Raw genomic sequence first — 24,766 nt, 5'->3', positions numbered from 1 at the left:
TAGAGGCTAAGCCCTCACTAATAAATAGTTTGGGGGTTTTCCCCCCTCTTTGTTGTTACAGATTATGCCACAGTGAATTTTGTGTGTGTGCATCTGTGTTTGTGACACATACAAGTGCATGTGACTCATGCAATAAACTCTCTGAAGCAAAACTGCTGGATGGAAGGGGATGTGTATTTTGGCAGCTTGATTGATTTCCCCAAACTGTACTTCCAAATGTTCGGATGCATTTCAAATCCCAGTCTCCGATTCTATTTCTAATTCTCTGGATGTGAATGAGACTGTGTCACAATGCGTTTGCATTGCAGTTTATAATCTGGCTGTCCATATTCATTTTATTTTCTAGAGAGTATTTTCACTTCGTAATGGCTTAACTACAAATTTATTTATATCTTAAGGAAATCAGTCTTGGCAGGCAGTGGCTTTTTTTTTTTTCTTTTAGTTTCTGTTAGCAGATGCAATCCTTGGCATTCCCTAGCTTGTAGATTCATCTTTCCAATCTCTTCCTCTGATGTCACATGACCATCTTTCTCTGTCTCAGTGTGTCCTTTTTTCCTATAAAGACACCAGTCATTGGATTTAGGGCCCACTCTAATCTAGTATGACCTCATCTTGACCTAATTACACTTCAAAGATCCTATTGCCAAATGAGGTCACACACCAAATTTCTGGGTAGACACAACCCACTACAGTCATCAAAAACAGGTGGACTCCAAGGGCCAAGGGGAAGAGAGAACTGCAGGGCAATGTGTGATGTTTCTAAGATCAGGACAGGAAGGGACCGTTTGTCTGCTTCTACTCTATTCTTATTGGGCAGGTGAACCATGTGGTCCTACCAGGTGTGGCCCCACTATGTGCCAAGGAGGCTGGGAAGATGGAAAGGAGCATCTGGATGTTTGAGGAGCCTCTCCCCAACCCCTACCATTCCTGGGTGCTTGCTATACCCCAGTGCCCAGCACAGAATCTGGTCTATAGTACATAGATGCTTCAGTGAAAGTTTGTTAAATAAATGAATGAATGAGTACCAGAAGGTGAGCATGGGGAGTGAAATGAGAAAACTGACGGACAAACAACTCCTTGGCCCAAGGGATCTTCTAAAGCGAGAGGGAATTTCCCTACACTGTCAGAACACATGGACACCCCCACGGTGGGTGTGGCAGTTTGGGGCGGGCACAGTACATTAATCTTGGTCTGAATTCACTTCCTGAGCAAGCTGTGTGTACCCTTGTGCACTACACTGCCAGCATACAGTGATGGAACGTTGGTGCCCTAAGACAAGGAGGATGGCAGAGGAGGGCCCCACCTGGACGGGGCGCTGCCTGTCCTGGGGTCGCATTCTGATCCTTGTGTTGATGTTTCCGGCCTTCGTTTGCATCCTCTGCAACCTGCTCCTCTCAAGGCTGCATGGTCTTGAGTTACCGGAGGTAAGAGGAAAATGAAAGGAACGCACACTGGTCACCTGCTGGGGAGCTTGGGGACCTCTGGGAGGGCCCTGGCCTGGTGGGTGTGGAGGCGAGTGAGCAACTAGGAAGAGAATTGGAGGAAAAGGGACCAGCTGGAGCACAGACCGACAGAAAAAGACAGATTAACAACAACAAAAAGACAAAATCAAAATGGTGACTAAAAATCAGTCGGGAAGAGAGATCACTTAAGGGGTGAAACAGCAAGAGATAGAGACTAGAGCAGGGACGTAAGGCAGAGGCATGGCTGCTCTGATGTCTGAGCTCGGGGACAGCCCTGTCTGAAGGTAAATCCCGGGTGGGGATCCCTGCGTGAGCAGCTGCATCTAGAAAAGGTGCACTGGACGTGGTGCAGACAATGACTTGGCTTTGGTGTTCCCCCAGCTCAGGCTGACTCAGAGGCTGCTGGGGGCTTCACAAAGCTGGGAAGGGAGGGTTGGTGAGGGCAAAGACAGGAAGAACTGCACCTGTTCACCCGAGAGCCCGATACCCCCACAGGGGTCACCTCTGGGGTCTGGGCAGAAGGCTTTGCGGTAGAGAGAGGCAGGTGCACACCTCACCGCCTCTCCGTTCTGTCCAGGAAACTAAGTTTTTTATTATTATTATTATTATTATTATTATTATTAAGTGGGAGGAGGAGAGACAGAGAGACAGACTCCCACATGCACCAAAACTGGGAGCCACCCAGCAAGCCCCCTACAGGGTGATGCTCTGTGCATCTGAGCTATTTTTAGCACCAGAAGTGAGGCCTCCAAGCTGCAGGAGCCATCCTCAGTGCCTGGGGCCAACTCATCCAATCAATAGAGCCATAGCTGAGGAGTGGGGAAGAAAGCAAGAGAGAGAAGGGGGAAGGAGAGGGGTGGAGAAGCAGATGATTGCTTCTCCTCTGTGCCCTAACTGGGAATAGAACCCCGGACATCTCACACACACACACACACACACACACACACACACACACACACACACCTGCTGACACTCTACTACTAAGCCAACCAGCAAGGGCCCTAAGTTTTTTAAGGTTCTTTCTTATGCTCCAGGAATGGTTCAAACATACTTTGTCTTTAAGAGGGTTTTTTTTTCTTCTTTTTAATTCACAAATCAGCCCCTTGGACTAAAGGGTACATAACAGAGTGGACAGTGGAAAGGGAGCTCTGATTGTCCTGTTTTCTCTTTTCTTCCAGTATGACATAGCTGAGCTCCAGCTGAATTACACAAGTGACATGGGTAAATGGGTAAAGTGCGGGTGCGCGCGCGCGTGTGTGTATGTGTGCACGCATGTTCACATGTGCTTGAGAAAGAGAAATAGAGGAAGCTGAGAAAAAGGGAGAGAATGAGAAAGAGAAAGAAAAAAAGAAAGGAAGGAAGGAAGGAAGGAAGGAAGGAAGGAAGGAAGGAAGGAAGGAAGGAAGGAAGGAAGGAAGGAAAGAAGGAGGGAGGGAGGGAGGGAGGGAGGGAGGGAGGGAGGGAAGGAAGGAGGGAAGGAAGGAAGGAGGGAAGGAAGGAAGGGCAATAAAGAGAGAAAGAAAAAGAGGAGGAGAAAGAGAGAGAGAAAGAAAGAAAGAAAGAAAGAAAGAAAGAAAGAAAGAAAGAAAGAAAGAAAGAAAGAAAGAAAGAAAGAAAGGGAAAAGAAAAGAAAGAGAGGGAGGGAAGGAGGGAGGGAAGGAGGAAAGAAGGAAGGAAGGAAGGAAGGAAGGAAGGAAGGAAGGAAGGAAGGAAGGAAGGGAGGGAGGGAAAAAGAAAGACTAAGAGAAAGGGAGATAGAAAAATAGGGGAGGTAGAAATAGAGAAAGAGAAAGGGGGAGGAAGAAAGAGAAATTAGAGAAAGAGAATATGAGAAAGATAAAGAGTGAAAGAAAGAGAGAAATGGAAGTGTGTTCGTGGGCGAGTGCTACCTTACTCTTTCCCTCAGTCCTTCACATTTTACCATCTGCCTTGAGAGCCAAAAACAACTAAAACTCACTAATAGCAATCACTAACTTCCCTTCATCCGTTCCACAAATGTTATTTGAGCACCTACACTACAGCTTGCAAGGCACTGTTCTGGGTGCCACAATAGGGATGAGAGCAAACATTCACTTTTCTTCTACTGCAGGGACAATAAGTAAAAGAATAGGAAAATCATGTAGCATGCCAAGTAAAGCACATTTCATGTTTCAGAGAAAAATGAAGTGGAGAGTGGAGGGGGATCAGCATGCCAGGGTTAGGCTTGGTGTTGAAAGTGAGGTCATCCCCAAAGAGGTGGGATCAGAACAAAGATGTGAGGAAGGTGAGGGAGTAAGTCATAGGATGATCCCCTCCCATCCTCTCTGTAACCCTCTTCCTCTCATCCCCAGAGTTTTGGGGACTCTGTTCATTCCATTTTGTAGTGTGGGAACCCCTGTTCCTTTTTGTTTAGGCTATTATAACAGCATACCACACGCTAGGCAGCATATGAAGAACATTTCTTTTATTCAGTGCGTCCTCCCTCACCTGGTGGACTCGGGTCTTTCTACATATCTGTATTGGATATAATTGACATGAAATATATCAGTTTCAGGTGAACAACATAGTGATTCAATATTTGTATCTACTGTGATAGGATCACCACAGTAAGTCTAGTTAACATCCATCACCTCACGTAGTTACACATTGTTTTTCTTATGATGAGAACTTTTAAGATCTACTCTCCCAGCTACTTTCAAATATGCAATACAGTATTAATATATAATTATATGTACATAGTCGCCATGCTGTAATTACATTCCCAGGACTTTTTTATTTTATAACTGGAGGCTTGTACCTTTTAACTACCTTTACTAATTTTGTACCTCCACCCTCAACCCCCACCTCTGGCAACCACCAATTGATTCTCTGTATCTGTGAATTCATTAGGTGTTTGTTTGTTTGTTTGTTTGTTTGTTTGTTTTTAGACTTCATATATCAGTGAGGTCACAGGGTGTTTGCCTTTCTCTGTCTAACTTATTTTACTCAGCATAATGCCCTCAAGCTCCATCTATGTTGCCACAAATGGCAAGATTTCCTTCTTTTTAAGGCAGAATAATATTCCATTGCATATATATATACCATGTTTTTATCCACTCATCCCTCACTAGACATGGGGTCCCTTTTATGAGGGCACTAATCACATTCAAGAGGGCTTCATTCTCATGACCTAATCACCTCTCAAAGGCCCCACCTCCTAAAATCATCACCTTGAGGGTTAGATTCCAACATAAAAATTTTGGACATTCAATCTATAGCCCTCCATCTCCCTAAACCTCCATTCTCCTCCCCCCAACTCTCTGCCTCCAGGACTGCAGCAGGACCCCAGGCTGCACTGGCAGGGAGGCCCCGCACTGGGTCGCTCCTTCCTGCACGGACCACAGCTGGACAATGGGCAGCTGCGTATCCAGCGTGACGGCATCTATCGGCTGCACATCCAGGTGACCCTAGCCAACTGCTCCTCCCCTCTGAAGTCGACCACGTCCCACAGGGCCATCCTGTCTGTGGGCATCTGCTCCCCAGCCACCCACACCATTACCCTACTGCGTCTCAACTTCCAACTCGGTTGCACTGTCACTTCCCAGCGTCTCTCACACCTGGCGGCCGGAGATACTCTCTGCACCAACTTAACTGTCCCACTGCTGCCATCCCAGAATGCCGATGAGACTTTCTTTGGGGTTCAGTGGGTGCACACCTAAATGTTGCACAGATTTTTGAGAGATACTGTTCTCTCTTTTTTCTGTTTTTAAAGTTTTTTAACGCTATTTTTTTAACACTAGTAAATATGCTTTTTAATAAATATGTATATATGTATTTGGTTGCATGGCTCTATCCTTAGAATTAACTCTATACTGTAAGGCTTCTTCATTATCATTGTGAAAATAGGTTGCAACATCCCTCAGAGGACAAGCCCGGACATGCCTGGGCTTTCTTTAGATTGAGATGTCACGTGGACTCTCAGGCTCAACTGTAGACTGACAGGCACACAAACGTGCACACACTTACTCAGCCATAAGAAATGATGACATCGGATCATTTACAGCAAAATGGTGGGATCTTGATAACATTATATGAAGTGAAATAAGTAAATCAGAAAAAAACAGGAACTGCATTATTCCATACATAGGTGGGACATAAAAGTGAGACTAAGAGACAGTGATAAGAGTGTGGTGGTTACGGGGGGAGGGGGGAGAGGGAGAGGGAAAGGGGGAGGGGGAGGGGCACAAAGAAAACTAGATAGAAGGTGACAGAGGACAATCTGACTTTGGGTGATGGGTATGCAACATAATTGAACGATAAGATAACCTGGACATGTTATCTTTGAATATATGTATCCTGATTTATTGATGTCGCCCCATTAAAAAAATAAAATTATTAATAAAAAAAAAACGTGCACACACTTCCTCACACACACACACAGCCACCATGCACACATGCACATATTTCTAAGGCCCTAAGAGGACCCCAGTCTTATCATGCCTAAGGAGGTCAGGGCAGGTGCTATTTAAGATTTTATTTATTCATTTTAGAGAAAAGAGAGAGAGAGAAGGGGAAAAGAGCAAGAAGCATCAACTTTCATACGTGCTTTGACCAGGGAAGCCAGGGTTTCTAACCAGCAACCTCAGCGTTCCAGGTCGACGCTTTATCCACTGCGCCACCACAGGTCAAGCTGCCTAAGGTCAATTTTTGGGAGGAAATTGGGGAGAGTTGTTTTGAACAAAAGTTTATTGAAGGAAAACAAGAATGGCAGCTTTCCATTGACTAGGTGGCAGTCAGTTTTGTTTTGTTTTTTAATGTGCTATGAGAGAATCATTTTTCTTCCTGCTATAGAAACTGAGAAAAGTGGTAGTTTCACATTTCCCCCTTCTTACCAAGAGATTTCTCTGAAAATATCACTGATCAGTGTCTGGTTATTTATTTATCAACTGGTTTTTTTTTCTTTTCCTTTCCTTTCCCTTCCCTCCCTCCCTCCCTCCCTCCCTCCGTTCTTTCTTTCTTTCTTTCTTTCTTTCTTTCTTTCTTTCTTTCTTTCTTTCTTTCTTTCTTTCTTTCTTTCTTTCTCTGTGTCCCTCAGAGCCAAGAAGGATCTTTCCTGAGAGTCATGTCCCACAAAAATAAGGCAGGAGTGGCCCTGGCCTGTTGACTCAGTGGTAGAGCATCAACTGGGCATGTAGAAGTCCCCTGTTTGATTCCCAGTCAGGGCACATAGAAGAAATAGCCATCTGCTTTTCCTCCCCTCCCCGTCCTCCTTTCTTTCTCTCTCTCTCTCTCTTTCTCTCTCTCTCTTCTCTTCTCACAGCCATGGATTTATTGATTTGAGCACATTGGCCTTGGACACTGAGGATGACTTCATGTAGCCTCCACCTCAGGTGCTAAAAATAGCTTGGCTGTAAGCATGGTCCCAGATGGGCAGAGCATTGGCTCCAGACAGGCATCACCGGGTGGGTCCAGGTTGGGGTACATGAGAGTCTGTCTCTCTATTCCCACTCCTCTTGCTTAGATAAAAAAAGAGGGCAAGGGTGACTGGAAACCAGAGAGGCCACTTTCGAATAACAAGGAAGGTAGAAGAAGGGGTTCTTGGACATTTTGAGATCCCATTTTGTCTACGTGTAAGCATTAGAAATCATCTTGAAGCATTAGCTATCATCACTCTATTTTAACATCATGTCTTCAGAGACTCAACAGGAAACAAGTACAAAATTTTAAAATGATTAATGCATCCCATCTTCATTTTTAAAGATTTTATTTATTAATTTTACAGAGAGAGAAGAGAGGTGGGTATATTAAGAAATATCATCTCATAGTTGATTCACTTTAGTTGTTCATTGGCTGCTTGTCTTATATGTACCTTGACCAGGTGAGCCCAGGGTTTCAAACCTGCAACCTCAGCATTCCAGGTCAATGCGTTATCCTCTGCACCACCACAGGTGAGGCCCCATTTTTATTTTTAAATTTAGCACTTAAAAATAAAGATGGAGCCTGACCAGGCGGTGGCGCAGTGAATAGAGCGTCGGACTGGGATGCAGAGGACCCTGGTTCAAGACCCTGAGGTTGCCAGCTTGAGTACAGGCTCATCTGGCTTGAGCAAAAAGCTCACCAGCTTGGACCCAAGGTCACTGGCTCGAGCAAGGGTTACTCAGCCTGCTGAGGGCCCGTGGTCAAGGCACATATGAGAAAGCAATCAATGAACAACTAAGGTGTCGCAACAAAAAACTGATGATTGATGTTTCTCATCTCTCTCCGTTCCTGTCTGTCTGTCCCTATCTATCCCTCTCTCTGACTCTCTCTCTCTCTGTCCCTGTAAAAAAAATTAATAATAATAATAAAGATGGAATACATTTGGACATTATAGAGAAGCCAGTTCTCTGAAACAAAACACCACTGGTGCTGGAAGCTGCGTTTTGTATGGGAAGGGGTCAACGTTCTTCGAGACTATGCTGGCCTCATACTTTTCCTAGAGGGGGATCAGTACTTAGCCTCAGGCTTTTACTAGGTCTTCAGAAAGATGTAGAAATTAAAGCAGCAAGAATGTCCTGGGTTTGATATTCTCTCCCTGGGAACCTTCACTGCCAAAGTTTCTCTGGCATTGCTGACAAAGTAGATATGAAAACTTGGAAATCCACAGAGCACATTATGGGTCTAGCCTTGACCCAGGATGGTTATTAGAAGCTAATTGACTACACAGACACTTTCTGTATTTAACATGATTATAACTGGGGCTAGACCAGTGGTTCTCAACCTTACTAATGCCGTGACCCCCGCAATACAGTTCCTCATGTTGCGGTGACCCCAAACCAAAAAATAATTTTGGTGGCTACTTCATAACTGTAATTTTGCTACAGTTATGATTTGGAATGTAAATACCTGATATGCATTATGTATTTTCCGATGGCTTTAGGCGACCCCGCAGGGGTTGCAACCCACAGGTTGAGAACCGCTGGGCTAGACCCTTCAGTATTTGACTGTATCTTGTCTTCCAAAATTCTGAGAAGTGATGGTTCCTCAGGGACCTAGAATTTTTCATGTTAGAGACCATGGTATGCACAACAAGAAAACCTGTAGACCATCCACTCAGACTACCCAAATCGAGCCACTCTTAAATATAGTAACAAACAGTACATGTTTCCAGAAACTCTATCAGTGAGAAGTTTATGCCAGCCATTTCCCCACCTACTTAAGACAGAAGGCAGGAAGATATTTAAGACCATGAACTCTGTAAAAGTTATAGAAGACTGCAGTGAAAAATCACAATGACAAAAGCGAAAATGACAGTCTTCTATTTTTTATATTTGTCTGAACAAGACAGACAATTGAATAAAGGAGTTTAGGAACTGATTTCTGCTTTAATAAAAAAAATTCTTGTAAAAAGTGCCCAAGTATAGTAATCTTTTCCTTTTATGCCTGATTAAGCTTTCAAACACAAGTTTTCATTTTGGGAGTTGGGTTTTGAAAGTTCAGTTTGTATTTGTAAAATGATTGCTGAAGGCAATCATTACTGTAAAAGAAGAGGGGAAATTTTATTTAAATTGCATCTAATAATATTTTTACCTGGAACATTTATACTTTTCCACTCTTAGAACTTATTTTAACCACAGCCAAGTTTATTTAAGTGTCATAGCAGCAAAAAGTATTATAATGAAATTGTTGAGTATTAATGGAACAAGCCCAGTGTCACTATCTACACAGTTACTAAAAAGGGATTGCTTCACTGGTTTTAAAATTCAAAAGATATGTTTATTAAACACCTGGTCAGAACAGAGTCAAATTCACTATTACAGATTCCTGTATTACTGTGTTAAGATTTGCCTGTGCTTTGGAACCTTCATGGAACATACTTTCTTTTGAAATGTATTTGATTGATAAGAAAATTTTAACACAGTTTCCACATTAATGTAGAAATACAGTGGGTTTTGCCTGACCTGTGGTGACACAGTGGATAAAGCATTGACCTGGAATGCTGAGGTCTCCAATAGGAAACCCTAGGCTTGCCCAGTCAAGGCACATACGAGAAGCAACCACTAGTGAGTGATGCTTCCGGTTCATCCTCCGCCTTCTCTTTCTTTTCTCTAACATCAATAAATAAAATCTTTTTAAAAAAATACAGTGGTTTTGTTTTTTTTCTTTTAGTGCTGCCAAAATAAGATACTCATTTTTTTTGCATAAAAATACTTTAATGATTATGCAAGATTAAATTGAAAGAAATATGATAAATACAAGGCTCAACTACTGTGTTATTAAATATCGAAAGACTACCCAGATACATAGGACTACAGCAAGCCTACAAATGGACTGGTTTGTGTTAGCTGCTCATTTTATATATTTGAGATGGGTCTCAATTTCCCATTCTAGTGTTAGGTTAAATTGAGTCAAGAGAGAGGTGTATGAGAATTAGTTTTCTAATCTTATAAGAGGAACCTGTAGAATAGTTTAGGAATGCAGTGGCATTTGGAATTTCAGTACAATTACTGACAGGGCAAACTAAGGAGTCACTGCTGTCGTGGACTGATAGAGATATTTGGTTGGGCTCAATTACCTCTATGGGTACTAGCACCAGTTTGCTCAGAGAAGTTGGGGGTCTCCTTGGATCCCACCTGTGATCAACAAGTAATGTTAACCTTAAACTGAGCACAAAGCAATTTTTTAAAGAAAAAAAGTGTGTTTATTCAGAAACGGCAGAGGAATTGCAATTCAGGACAAGCAGACTATCATGAACCCAAGGCAAGTCTGAAGAGACAAAGGCAAGGTCAGTTTTTATTGGGTTTGGGGAGAAAATTGGGAAGGATTGTTTAGAACAAAAAGTCATTGGAGGAAAACAAGAGTTGAGAGGGGTAGCTTTTCACTGGCTGCAGGTGGTGGGAGGTGGTGTATGGATGCATGTGGGAATCTTTTTTCTTCCTGCTGACTATGCAAACTGTGGTGAGTGGGACATGTGTGAGAGTGTGCTCCCTTCCTGGCTTCCCCAGCTACACTTTGGACTCAGGTTTCCTTATTCATTTTTTACATGAAATGTTCACAAGAAATCTGAACAAAATTATTAAGCACAAGTGAATTAAATAGATATAAAGTTTGCAAATGACTTTTTCAACAGCTATTATGTTTTATCAGATATCTACTTTAAAATGGTTTCAAATTAAAAATAGACCTTCCATACAATCCAGCAATCCCATTTCTGGTTTCTTTATCAGAAAAAAATTAAAAATACTAGTTCAAAAAGAAAAACAAACATGTACCCCTGTGTTCACTGTAGCATTACTTACACTAGCCAAAATGCAAAAGCAATGTTCATCAATAGACTGGGTAAAGAAGATGTAGTACATAGATGCAATGGAATATTATTTAGCCATAAAAAATGAATGAAATGTTGCCATTTGTGATAACATGGATGAACCTAGAGGATATTATGCTAAATGAAATAAGAGAAAGACAAATACCAAATAATTTCACTTACATGTGGAATCTAAAAACAAAACAAAACAAAAAAAATGAAAAACAAAACAGATCCATAAATATAGAGAACACACTGAGGGTTGCCAGATACAAAAGGAGTTGGGTGATAAGAAAGAATAAAATATAATCAACTCTAACAAAAACAAAATGGTATTAAAATCCTTTTGGTAACTGGAAACATTCAAGTTTTACTTAGTTAAATAATAGATATATGTTGACTGTTTAGATCACTTCCAAATAAAGAAATATACTGAAACCTTAATTGCTAAACATAAGTCTCAGTTTACCTGTTTTGGCTTCTTATTTGAACTAAATATTTTGGGGTCTGTTAGTATATGTCTTGTGCCACATTGAAAAATTAGGGACTATTAGAATAGATGAATCTTCTGACCATAAGTCTCTAAGAGTTCTCTATATTTATGGTTCTGATTGGTCAGTGGGGACAATAAATTCAGCTCATCAGTTATGAGGCAGAGAATGGAAATTTGAGGGGTATGAGTCTGGCCATGTCACAGATAAACAGGGACATCTGTGAGTCATATCTATGCCATATGGAAGGAACGATTCCTTGCAGTAACCATTTTGCTATTAACACAAATGATAAAGAAATTTCTTAACCTTTAGGTACATTTAACCTTGAAAACTCATAGCAGCAGATAGAAAAAAAATCCTTCAAGAACCTGCAAATTGATGCCTTTGCGTGCCCTTTGGCTTATTCATTCTACAAATATTTAGTGAGAACGTGCTATTATGCACTACTGTGTCTGCTAGGGCTACTGTGTGAACTATACCCCCTGATGTTACCTGTAGTGTCAGTCAATGCCAGTCAGATCCAGACAGGAAACAAATGTCACCTTCACTGTGTTTAAATGAGGAACCATGTTCAACAGTGTGGACAGGTTATGGGAGCCTGCCAGGATGGTCTAGGGCTAGCCACTGCTTGTGTGGGCTAGGAGAGGAAGCAATTACCAGACCCCAGTGTTTTGCTCTTATGGTAGCAGAGGGCTACAAGAGGAGACCTATGGCCTTCAGTGAAGTGTTCAAGTACAATTTTTGAAAGTGAAAACCACTATGGTCATACTATTATAAAATAAACACGTGTCAAAGATTTCTATGTGTGTGTGACAGAGACAGAGAGAGGGACAGATAGGGACAGACAGACAGGAAAGGAGCGAGATGAGAAGCATCAATTCTTTGTTGCGCCACCTTAGTTGTTCATTGATTGCTTTCTCATATGTGCCTTGACCCGGGGTCTACAGCAGACCGAGTGACCCCTTGCTCAAGCCAGGGACCTTGGGGTCAAGATGGTGAGCCTTGCTCAAACCAGATGAGCCCACGCTCAAGCCGGCAACCTTGGGGTTTTGAACCTAGGTCATTTGTGTCCCAGTTCAATGCTCTATCCACTGCACCACCACCTGGCCTGGTGGTGTCAAAGATTTTATTTCATTCATTCATTAATGAAGGAACCGGTAAAGTGGTAAGACAGGTTTAAATTCAAGGGACACAATTTATACACTCAGTCAAAAAAACCCTAAAATAAATTTGCTAATAGATACAAAACTGATCTTTGCTTGCATGTGAATATCTATAACAGTATTATTCATAAAAGTGGAAGCAACCCAAATCTCCATTAACTGATGAGTGGAGAAAGAAACTGTGCTATATTCATTCAATAGAATATTATTCAGGCATAAGAAGGAAGGAAGCACAAACAACACAGACAAACCTGAAAGCACAATGCCCAGTGAGAAAAGCTAGACATACAAGACTGTATATTGTACGACTGTATTTAAATGAGATATCCAGAAAGACAAGTCTCTGGGTACAAAAAAATCCACTGAGTTTTACACTTTAAATGGCTTATGAATGTGAATTATAGCTTAGTCAAACTGTTACCCCCCCTCCAAAAAAAGCTGGTATAAAAAGACAACCCACTGAATTACAGAAATATTAGCCAATGATAAATCTCATAAGAGGTTAATATCCAAAATTTAAAAAGAACTTATAAACTCAACACCAAAAAAAACCCCTCAAAAATACCAAACAATCCAATTTAAAAATGGACAAAGAACTTTGAATAGACAATTCTCCAAAAAGGGCATATAGATGGACAATAGACATATGAAAAGATGCTCAATGTCACTAATCATCGGAGAAATGCAAATTAAAATGACAATGAGATATCATCTCACACCTGTCAGAATAGCTATCATCAATAAATCAACAAACAAGTGTTAGCCAGAATGTGGAGAAAAGGGAACTCTCATGAACTGTTGGTGGGAATGCAAACTGGTACAGCCACAGTGGAAAGTGGTATGGCGTTACCTCAAAAATTAAAAATGAAACTGCCTTATAACTCAGTGATTCCACTTCTGAAAATTTATCCCAAGGAACTCAAAACACTAATTCAAAAGAATATATGCACCCCTATGTTCATGCAATATTATTTACAGTAGCCAAGATTTGGAAGCAGCCCAAGTGTCTATCAGTAGATCAGTGGATCAAAAGCTGTGGTACATGCACACAACGGAATACTACATAGCCATAAAAAGGAAGGTATCTTACCTTTTATGACAGCATGGATGGACCTGGAAAGCATTATGCTAAGTGAAATAAGCAGTCAGAGAAATACAAGTACCATATGATTTCACTCATCTGTCAGGGGTGGGGGACTGGGTAAGAGGCAGTGGAGGGATTGAGCAAAAAAAGACAAAAGAAAAAACTCATGGACACAGTGTAGTGATGGAGGGGAGTGGAGGAGGGTACACAGAGATAAATGGTGATGGACAGAGACTTGTCTTGAGGGGGGTGAACAACTAATATGTTGTACAGGGATGTGTTGTAGAATTGGGCACCTGAAACCTATATAATTATGTTAACCAGTGTCACCCCAATAAATTCATTTAAAAAATAAATAAATGGCTTGTGAATGTGACTCATATTTCAAACTGTTATGTTCCCCAAAAAATACTAGTTTAAAGAAATACCGCCCTGGCCAGTTGGCTCAGCGGTAGAGCGTCAGTCTGGCGTGCGGAGGACCTGGGTTCGATTCCTGGCCAGGGCACATAGGAGAAGCGCCCATTTGCTTCTCCACCCCCCTCCTCCTTCCTCTCTGTCTCTCTCTTCCCATCCTGCAGCCAAGGCTCCATTGGAGCAAAGATGGCCCAGGCGCTGGGGATGGCTCCTTGGCCTCTGCCCCAGGCGCTAGAGTGGCTCTGGTCGCGGCAGAGCAATGCCCTGGAGGGGCAGAGCATCGCCCCCTGGTGGGCAGAGCAGCGCCCCTGGTGGGCGTGCCGGGTGGATCCCGGTCGGGCACATGCGGGAGTCTGTCTGACTGTCTCTCCCCGTTTCCAGCTTCAGAAAAATACCAAAAAATAAAAATAAAATAAAAAAAGAAATACCACCCCAAAGCCCTGGCCAAGTAGCTCAGTTGGTTAGAGCACTGTCCTGTTATGCCATGGTTGTTTGTTCAATCCCCAGTCAGGGCACATACAAGAATCAATCAATGAATGTATAAATTAGTGGAACAAATCAATATTTCTCTTTCTCTCTCTTCCTCTCTCTAAAAATCAATAAATAGAAAAAAGAAATTTAAAGATACAGTGCATATTAAAAAAATTTAAAAAAAAAGACCACCCCATAGCCTTTGTCCTTTCTCCTGGAAGGAATCTAAAGACTCTACATGTTCACATATAATTTTACAATATCTAAATGCTAATAAAATTGAAAATAGCTGATACAAACACGAGTACATTTTCTACTTATATGATGTTTTATATATGATGCCAGGTTGGTATTAGATTTATTGGGAGGATAACTTCCTAAATTATATAAACATCTAACCACTATGCTGTACACCTGAAACTAACATAATATTGAGTATCAAATGTAATTGAAAAATATGTTTAATGTTTTAAAAAGTTGCTCTTAATCAGAAAGAAGATTATACTTGGGAAAGTCAGCCTCACTCCTAGGCGTTTACAGAGCCTCTTTGTCCAGGTCACACCTACTCTCCAACAAGTTGGGAGAGGACATGAGCATCTAGTAAAAGACCGTAGAGATAAAATTCAGGAGGAATATCAGCAAATCATCAATATCAAAACAGCAGAGAAAATAGAAATATTTTGTGAAATTCACATATGGGGCAAGATCTACAAGCTTTCTTGCATATCTGGGTACCAGGTTTGACCTCACAAGATGGCTGCTGAATACTTTTTGCATCTAGTTTGATATCATATTTCAGCTCCGACTTTTCATCCTGAGAATAGGATGAAACTTAAATGTTACAGCAGTGTAACATTTATACAGCCTGAAAAACCTTAATGCTCTCTGGTTGACACAGCATGTCTTTCTTTTTCCTCATCCAATAACCAGCTGTGCCCTGCTTGATAGATTTTTTTAAACAAACCACCCGGGACAGCAGCTTTACACAATGTGCCCTCAGTGGTGTTTTCCCAAGCACAGTTCTTTTAAGCCGTGTGTGAGTGTGTGCATGTGTATGTGTGTTAAGTTATTATATGTCTTGAGCAATTTTTTTTCTTTTTTCTTTTTTGCACAATTTTTTTTTTATCTTGGGGATTCTGCCTGGGAATTTTTTTAAAGATTTTATTTATTGATTTTAAAGAAAAAGGAGGATGGAGTGACGAGAAGTAGTTGCTTCACTCTAGCTTTTCATTGGTTGCTTGTCTTATATGCTTTAACCTGGCAAGCCCAGGGCTTCAAATGAGCAACCTCTGTTTTCCAGGTAAATGCTCTATCCACTGCACCATCATAGGCCAGGATGGCTGTGAATTTGATGCATGACAAATATTTGCTTGGTCTACAAAAGATCATTGTTTTGTGACCACACCAGTTATAACAGTGGGTTGTTTTATGTGTAGGTATTATTAAATACAGGCACTATTTCCAGGCACAGAATCTGAATCATACATCAGGATGAACATTAGATGTATGATAATGACATAGCAAAGGTCTGTGGTCCTAAGTCTACAAATACACGGTAAGGAATATACTAGAGGTGGGCCATGGAACACATAGCCATTGCTGTGGAAGAAAAATGCTTTGACTCCTAGCCTTAAAATGCCCACATGGAGTCTGTGCTCATCTTATTCACACAAAGACTCCCTGGAAAGAAAAGGTCTCCTGTGGAACAGAAGCACCAGGGTTTGCTTGGGAACATAGGACAGGTGAGCCTTGGGATTGGCCCAGGTCACTTGGGAGGAGCTTCCTCATCTTTGTATTAAAGACAGACTCTGATCATTTGGTCAGGTTCCCCAAAATTCTTTGAAGAGGTCTCCATGTTCAACTCTTGAGCTCTATTTTGGCAATCTCCGGTCCCAAATTGATGTGTTTTTTTTTTAATTGTACACCTAATATACCTGAATTGTATTGAATGTAAATTAAAGCTCAATTCATGACTTTTTAAAGAGACACATTCTTCAAGATAATTAAATAAATTTTGTTTAACGGTTTTTTCCTTTTATTTATTTATTTATTTATATTTCTCCCCCCCCCCCCGAAGTTAGAAGCGGGAGGCAGTTAGACAGACTCCCGCATGCACCCGATTGGGATCCACCTGACATGCTCACCAGGGGGTGATGCTCTGCCCATCTGGGTGTTGCTCCACTGCAACTAGAGCCATTCTAGTACCTAAGGTGTAGGCCATAGAGCCATCCTCAGTGCTGGGGCCAACTTTGCTCCAATAGATTGGCCTTGGCTGTAGGAGGGAAAGAGAGAGATAGAGAGGAAGGAGAGGGGGAAGGGTGGAGAAGCAGATGGGCCCTTCCTCTGTGTACCCTGACCAGGAATTGAACCTGGGACTTCCACACGCTGGATTGATGCTCTACAGCTGAGCCAACTGGCCAGACACTCTTTTTTTCATTGATTTGAGAGAAAGAGGGAGAGAAACACTGATCTGCTGTTTCACCCAACCATGCATTCATTGGTTGATTTTTGTATGTGCCCTGACTGGGGGCCAAACCCTCAACCTTGGCAGATCTGGATGATGCTCTAACCAACTGAGCTACCCAGTCAGGGTAAGATGATTAAATAAATTTTAAATAAGCCTGATGAGATGCATCACTCAGATATTGCTAAAGATAGAACCTACTATTCTGCTACAAGAAATGCAGTTCCCTGAGCACTTCTAGTTGTCTCTGCCTTCAGGCTCTGCTACAGATCTAGCTCTTCGCCAGCGGCTCAACCATAATGATCACAGCAAGGGTACTAAGGCTTCTGACCCATGAGGGATTCTTTTATGAGTCAGCTTTACTGTCAATTTCCATGTTGGCTTGGCTGGATTGTAGCCTGAGGTTCTTTCTGCCCAGTCCTGCTTCTTTCCTATTTCCATTTGTGAGTCATTCTCTCTCAATGATTTTCTTACACTTCTCAGCATCAGCTTCCTCCTAGACAACCCAAGTAACACACATATTAAGCAATGATACTGAAAGGACATGAGGCCATCTTCCTGCTGCTTCTCAAGTTAAAGATAATTTTTTCTTAGTATCAGGTGCCCTGACAGCGAGGAACCTTGGGTAATAAAAATCAATCATCTCCTATTCTACATCCCTTTTTAGAATCTTCCCTGAGCTAAATCCATCTGGAAGCCAGGGTTGTGAAAGGATCTTCATGCCATCAATAAAGATCTTCCTCTTAGAAGGAGAAGGGTTGACAGTTCATCTGAAGAGATAAACAAAATATCTGAACACTCAATGAGCCAAACATCAGCTTAAGAGACAGAGTGTATTAAGATAACTCTAGCTGTTGTAGCAAATAAACCCCAAAGTTCAGTGACTTAACACAATAGAAGTTTTCTTCTTGCCTGTATAAAGTGTAAAACAGGTGTTTTCTGCTTGTCAGGAAGCTGTGCTCCAAGCAGTGACTCAGGGATTCAGGCTTATTCCACACTATGGTTCAACATATCAGTGGACTCACTTACAGAAGAAGAAAGGTAATAAAGAATAATTTTAAAGGAGTTTTTATAGACCAGCTATGGAAGTGGAGCACATTACTTCCCTCAGAGTTAGTTGATTAGAACTCAGTCAACCTGCAGCAAAGGTGGCCAGGAAACACAGTCTAGTAGCTATGCATGTCCAAAATAAAAAGGGAACAGTTTTGATGAATAGCTAGATAGACTCTGGGAGGGCAGCAAACAAATTATTACCAAATATAAACAGGTTTAAAGGTAATTGTGATAAGATTTTAAAAAGCATCAGCTCAGGGAGTTACAAGATTATAGAACAAAGAGATCTTGCTTAATTAGGGCAGGGGTTATGAAAGTGGTACCCCAGTAAGTGATATTTAAGGCAAACATTAAAGGTGAACAGGAGTTGGAATTGGCTAAGAGAGAGAAGAGGTTCAGGGGACCAAGGATGAGAGTTCCTGACTGTAGGCTCAGCAGTGGGCAATAGCTAGGAACCAGGAAGAAGAAGCCAATTTAGCTGCTACTGAGCCCCCATTTTTATAACTTTGCTTGCCCTTCTGAAGAAAAAGATAGGATTTGAATTGGTTCTCAAGGCACCATCTAAACAAATAGGGTGAATGGCAGCAACCTTGCTCTTATTTCTGGGCCAGGACACATCTTCCAGGTCTGTCCCACCAAAGCAAGCCTGGATACCTGGCCTGTGATGGTGCAGTGGATAGAGTGTTGACCTGGAATGCTGAGGTCACTGGTTCAAAACCTTGGGTTTGCCCAATCAAGGCACATATGACAAGCTATCAAGCAATGAACAACTAGAGTGAAGCAGCTATGAATTGATGCTTCTCATTCCCCCATCCCTCTCTCTCATGTCTCTGTAAAATCAATAAATAAGATTCTTTTAAAAAAGCAAGCCTGGATATATGTATTTTTAGTATCACAAAGGGGAAAGCTTATCTTAAAAAATAAATTATCTTTTTGTTGTTGTTGTTTGGTGACAGAGACAGAGAGAGAGAGACCAAGAGAAGGACAGATAGGAACAGACAGGTAAAAAGGGAGAGAGATGAGAAGCATCAATTCTTCATTGCAGCTCCTTAGTCTCCTTAGTTGTTCATTGATTGCTTTTTCATATGTGCCTTGACCAGGAGGCTACAGCAGAGTGAGTGACACCAAGCTCAAGCCAGCAACCTTGGACTCAAGCCAGTGACTATGGGGTCATGTCTATGATCCCATGCCCCACGCTCAAGCTGGTGAGTCCCCACTCAAGCGGGATGAGCCCGCGCTCAAGCCGGAGACCTCAAGGTTTCAAACCTGGGTCCTCCATGTCCCAGTCTGACGCTCTATCCACTGTGCCCCCATCTGGTCAGGCAAATTATTTTATCTTAATAAGAAAACATTTCTAAAATGTCCATACTAAAAGGCAATCTATAGAGTCAATGCAATCACTATAAAAATACCAATGGCATTTTCACAGAACTAGAACAGATAAATCTAAAATTTATGTGGAACCACAAAAGACCTCGAATAGCCACAACAATCTTGAGAAAAAAGAAGGAGGAATCATGCTACCTGATATCAAACTATACTACAAGGCCATTGTAATTAAAACAGCATGGTACAATATTTATGAGAAGCTATCAATGAACAACTAAAGTGCCAGAAGTATGAGTTGATGCTTCTCATCTCTTTCCCTTCCTGTCTCTGTCTGTCTGTCTATCTCTCACTAAAAAGAATAATTATAATAATAATAATAATAATAAAATAAATAAAAACAGCATGGTACTGGCATAAAAACAGACACATGATCAATGGAACAGAATAGAGAGCCCAGAACTAAACCTATACCTATATGGTCAATTAATATATGACAAGGAGGCAAGAATATACAACGGGGTAAAGACAGTCTATTCCATAAATGACTTTGAAAAAATTGAACAGATTTTTTTCAAAAAAAAAATCTGAACAATTTTTTTCAAAAAAATTAAACATGCAGGAAATGAAATAGACCACTTTCTTACACCATATACAAGAATAAACTCAAAATTAAAGACCTAAATCTAAGACATGAAACCATAAAACTCCTAGAAGAAAAAAAAAGCAGTAAACTCTCTTACATTGCTCTTAGTAATATTTTTTTCTGATATATCTCCTGAGGCAAGGAAACAAAAATAAAATAATCAAATGGGACTACATCAAACTAAAATTTTTTGCACAGAAAAATAAATAATCAACAAAACATAAAGACAACCTACTAAATGGGAGATTATATTTGCCAACAATGCATCCAATAAGAAGTTAATAGCCAACATTTATTAAAAATTTATTCAACTTCACATAAAAAAAATCTAAGTCAAAAATGGGCAGAGGACATAAACTGACATTTCTCCAGAGATGGCATACAGATGGTCAATAAATATAAAAAGATGCTCAATGTCACTAATTATCAGAGAAATACAAATTAAAACCACAATGAGATATTACCTAGCTGCGTTGCTCAGTTGGTGAGACTGTTGTTCCCATACGCCAAGGTTATGTGTTCAATCCCTGGTCAGGGGACATACAAGAATCATCCAATAAGTCAGGGGTCAGGAACCTATGGCTGGCGAGCCAGATGTGACTCTTTTGATGGCTGCATCTGGCTCGCAGACAAATCTTTAATAAAAAATAATAACGTTGAAAATATAAAACATTCTCATGTATTACAATCCATTCATTTCCTACCGCTCATGTTCATGGTTGCGGGTAGCTGGAGCCAATCACAGCTGTCCTCCGGGACACCACCAAATTTTTATTGGATAATGCATAATGTACACGGGTCATTGTGAGGTCAGGAAGTAAACTTCCCTCCTTTTAATCAAGTAGTCAGCTAGCTAATTGCAGAAACCTTTTTGATGAAGAAGATGGCTAAAAGAAAAAAAGATGAGGAGTATCATAGTTTTCAGCAGGAATGGACAGAGGAATTCACCTTTGTGGAGAAAGCAGGTTCTGCAGTGTGTCTAATATACAATAATAAAATTGCATCGATGACACAGTCAAATATAAAGCGGCACTTTGACACACGCCATACTACATTTGCATCGAAATATCCAGCAGGGGACAGCAGGAAGAAAGCATGTCAAGAGCTACTGTGCAGAGTGCAAGCTAGTCAGCAGCAACTCTGTGTTTGGACCCAACAAGGTGACTGGAATTTGGCTAGCTTTGCTGGTACTTTAGCAATTGTGAGAAATGGAAAGCCATTCACAGATGGGGAGTATGCCAAAACATTCATGCTTGATGTTGCCAATGAACTTTTTGACGACTTTTTGGATAAAGACAAGATAATCAAATGAATAAAAGACATGCCTCTATTGGCAAGAACTGTTCACGATCGTACCATCATGATGGCAAATCAAGTTGAGGCAACACAAGTGAAGGACATAAATGCAGCACCATTCTTTCTCTCGCTTTGGATGAGTCAACAGACGTAAGCCATTTATCCCAGTTCAGTGTGATTGCAAGGTATGCTGTCGGTGACACACTACATGAGGGAAGTCTTGCTGTTTTGCCTATGAAAGAGACAACAACAGGGGAGTATTTATTCAAGTCTTTCACTGAGTTTGCTAAAGAAAAAAATCTACCGATGGATAAACTTATTTCATGCACTGGAGCACTATGATGGTGCTCCATGCATAGTGGGGAAAAACAAAGGATTCGTAGCACTTCTTCATGAACATGAAAAGAGACCCATCCTAAGTTTTCACTGCACCCTACATCAGGAGGCGCTTTGTGCTCAGATGTGTGGTGAGCAGCTTGGTGAGGTGATGTCGCTGGTCATTCAGGTGGTCAACTTTATTGTTGCCCGAGCTTTAAATGATCACCAGTTTAAAACGCTGCTGGATGAAGTTGGGAATAATCATCCTGGTCTGCTTCCGCACAGCAATGTGTGTTGGTTGTCAAGAGGGAAGGTGCTCAGCCGTTTTGTAGCTTGTCTGAGCAAAATCCAGACTTTTCTTGAAATGAAAAATATTGAGCATCCTGAGTTAGTTAACACTGAGTGGCTCCTGAAGTTCTACTATCTTGTGGACATGACTGAACATCTGAACCAGCTCAATGTGAAAATGCAAAGCATTGGAAATACAGTCTTATCCCTTCAACAAACAATGTTTGCATTTGAAAACAAGCTGGAACTCTTCATCACCGACATTGAAACAGGTCGTTAACTACACTTTGAAAAACTGGGAGAGTTTAAAGATGCATGCACAGCAAATGACCCTGCTCAACATCTTGATCACCAGCAGCTAGCGGGCTTCACATCTAATCTCCTGCAGTCATTCAAAGCACACTTTGGAGAATTTCGTGAGCGCACTCATCTTTTTAAGTTCATCACCCATCCACACGAGTGTGCAGCGGACAGCGCCGACCTGAGTTACATCCCCGGTGTCTCCATCAGAGATTTTGAGCTACAGGCTGCTGACCTGAAGGCCTCAGACATGTGGGTGAATAAGTTCAAGTCACTGATTGAAGATTTGGAAAGACTTACACGACAGCAAGCAGAGTTGGCGAGCAAACACAAGTGGGGAGAAATTTAAAAACTTCAACCCGCAGACCAGCTGATTGTCAAAACTTGGAACGCCCTTCCCATCACATACCACACACTGCAGTGTGTGAGTATTGCTGTACTGACTATGTTTGGCTCTACATATGCATGTGAGCAGTCCTTCTCACATCTAAAGAATGTTAAGACCAACCTACGATCACGTTTAACGGATGAAAGTCTCAACACCTGCATGAAGCTTAACCTCACCACCTATCAACCAGACTACAAAGCCATCAGCAAAACCATGCAGCACCAGAAGTTACTTTAATGGTAAAAAGTACTTTACTGTTTATTAATGGTAAGAAGTAATTTATTGCTAACATTGGTTAGCAATAGCATAACAACATTATTAAAAAGAATTCAGAGACTTATTGTACTTTAAAAGTGTTGGTCTTACATAAAATGCACACATTTACTTGTATTTAGTGTTAAACATATTGTATGGCTCTCATGGAATTACATTTTAAAATATGTAGCGTTCATGGCTCTCTCAGCTAAAAAGGTTCCCAACCCCTGACCTAGAAGGTACTATGCTAAGTGAAATAAATCAGACAGAGAAAGACAGATACCATGATTTCACTTATATGTGGAATTTAAAGAGCAAAAGAAACAAACAAAATAGAAAGAGATTCATAGATATAGAGAACAGACAATGGTTGCCAGGAGGAAGGGGTTTGGAGGTCTGGATGAAAAAAAGTGAAGGAATTAAGAAGTACAAATTGGTAGTCATAAAATATCATAAGGCCTTGTCCAAGTGACTCAGGTGGTTGGAACATAGTCTCCATACACCACCATTTCAGGTTTGTTCCCTGGGCAGAGCACAAAAAAGAGTCAACTAATGAATGCCTGGATGGATGCAGCAACAAGTCAATGTTTCTCTCTTTCTCTCGTTCTTCCCTCCTTTTGTTCTCCAAAAATCAATAAATAAAAATAAATAAATTTTTTAAATGTAAAAAGAAAATAGTAATAGGGATGTAAAGTACAGCTTAAGGAATGTAGTCAATAATGTTGTGATAATTATGTATGGTGCCAGGTGGGTACTAGAATTATCAGGGTTATCACTTCCTAAGTTATATAAAAGTCTAACCACTATGGTTAAACTATATAATATAAAATAACATTGACTGTCAACTGTAATTAAAAAATAAAAAATAATAATAAAGCAAAAAAAAGGAAAATATTTATTATATTATGAATCAAAATATTTACTAGGTAGACAATGCTGACCAGAACATTTCCTCCAATAGCCAGCAAGCAATTCTTCCTCCTTCTGATAGATGAGATGGAGGTTGGAGGGAGGGAGAAAAATGCTGGTACATTAAAACTCTTCAGCCTGACCAGGTGGTGGCGCAGTGGATAGAGCGTCGAACTGGGATGCCGAGGACCCAGGTTCGAGACCCCAGCTTGAACATGGGCTCATCTGGTTTGAGCAAAAGCTCACCAACTTGGACCCAAGGTCGCTGGCTTAAGAAAGGGGTTACTCGGTCTGCTGAAGGACCATGGTCAAGGCACATATGAGAAAGCAATCAATGAACAACTATGTGTTGCAATGCGCAACAAAAAACTAATGATTGATGCTTCTCATCTCTCCATTCCTGTCTGTCTGTTCCTATCTATCCCTCTCTCTGACTCTCTCTCTGTCACTGTTAAAAAAAAAAAAAATTAAAAAAAAAAACTCTTTGTTGAATAAATAAGTGAATTTAAAAAGTACATATTCTCTAATCTCATCCTGGTAAGTCAATTCTTTTGCACCTCCACATCTTTGAATGCTAATGATCAATGATATTTAATCTTTAAATTTTCATATATCTCTCAAAGTTTGATACTGAATGGTTCCACTCAACTTTATTTTTATTAATTGATTAATTTTTATTGATTTGAGAACAAGAGAAAGGGAAAGAGAGAGAGAGAGAGAGAGAGAGAGAGACATCGATTTGTTGTCCCCTTATCCGTGCCATCATTGGTTGACTCCTTATGTGCCCTGACTGTACTTTATATATGTACTTATTTGTATGTATTTAAATATTGTTTAATGTAATATAAGATCTTTCTAGGAAGAGGACTTAAACTTGTTCTTGAGTTGTTCTGTTAACTCTGTTTCTTCAGGGGTTGATTCTATTCTGCTGCTGTGGAGTTAATGTGTCTCTCTCGGTGTGTAGATTTTTAGTCACATTCCTGGTGACTGTTAGTTGCCGGCTCATCTTTGAGTTTGAAAGTTCCAGCTCTTTTGCCCATTCTATTTGCTATCATTTGACTCAAGAAAGGTCTGCTGGCAACTTGATATTTTCTATTTACTGATTAACCTCAGGACAAATTATACCATTGGATCTGCTTAATATTTGAGGCAGAAGATAGAGTAAATTTAACCTGACCAGCTCCCATGTT

At 40.8% G+C, this 24,766-nt stretch overlaps 1 protein-coding gene and 1 pseudogene across 1 annotated transcript; both read left to right on the top strand.

Moving 5' to 3' along the window:
* Nucleotides 1–1,283: 1,283 nt before the first annotated feature.
* CD70 (CD70 molecule) lies at nt 1,284–5,140 on the top strand. Its single transcript, XM_066360204.1, has 3 exons — nt 1,284–1,424; nt 2,642–2,675; nt 4,752–5,140. Exons 1-3 carry the CDS (start codon nt 1,284–1,286, stop codon nt 5,138–5,140), a joined length of 564 nt encoding a protein of 187 aa, XP_066216301.1.
* Nucleotides 5,141–6,837: 1,697 nt separating this feature from the next.
* LOC136388265 (alpha-1,6-mannosyl-glycoprotein 2-beta-N-acetylglucosaminyltransferase-like) lies at nt 6,838–8,683 on the top strand (annotated as a pseudogene).
* The last annotated feature ends 16,083 nt before the right edge of the window (nt 8,684–24,766 follow it).

This window comes from Saccopteryx leptura, chromosome 1, assembly GCF_036850995.1.
Source record: "Saccopteryx leptura isolate mSacLep1 chromosome 1, mSacLep1_pri_phased_curated, whole genome shotgun sequence".
In the NCBI taxonomy this organism is placed as follows: domain Eukaryota; kingdom Metazoa; phylum Chordata; class Mammalia; order Chiroptera; family Emballonuridae; genus Saccopteryx; species Saccopteryx leptura.
Note: the sequence above shows the minus strand (reverse complement) of the source record. Positions and strands in the feature narration are given on the sequence as shown.

Bases quoted from the DNA above. Each gene is read 5' to 3' on its own strand.
- CD70 (XM_066360204.1), top strand. From the start codon at position 1,284: ATGGCAGAGGAGGGCCCCACCTGGACGGGGCGCTGCCTGTCCTGGGGT. The intron at 1,425-2,641 runs GTAAGAGGAAAA...CTTTTCTTCCAG, and splicing joins ATGGTCTTGAGTTACCGGAG to TATGACATAGCTGAGCTCCA. The intron at 2,676-4,751 runs GTGACATGGGTA...CTCTGCCTCCAG, and splicing joins GCTCCAGCTGAATTACACAA to GACTGCAGCAGGACCCCAGG.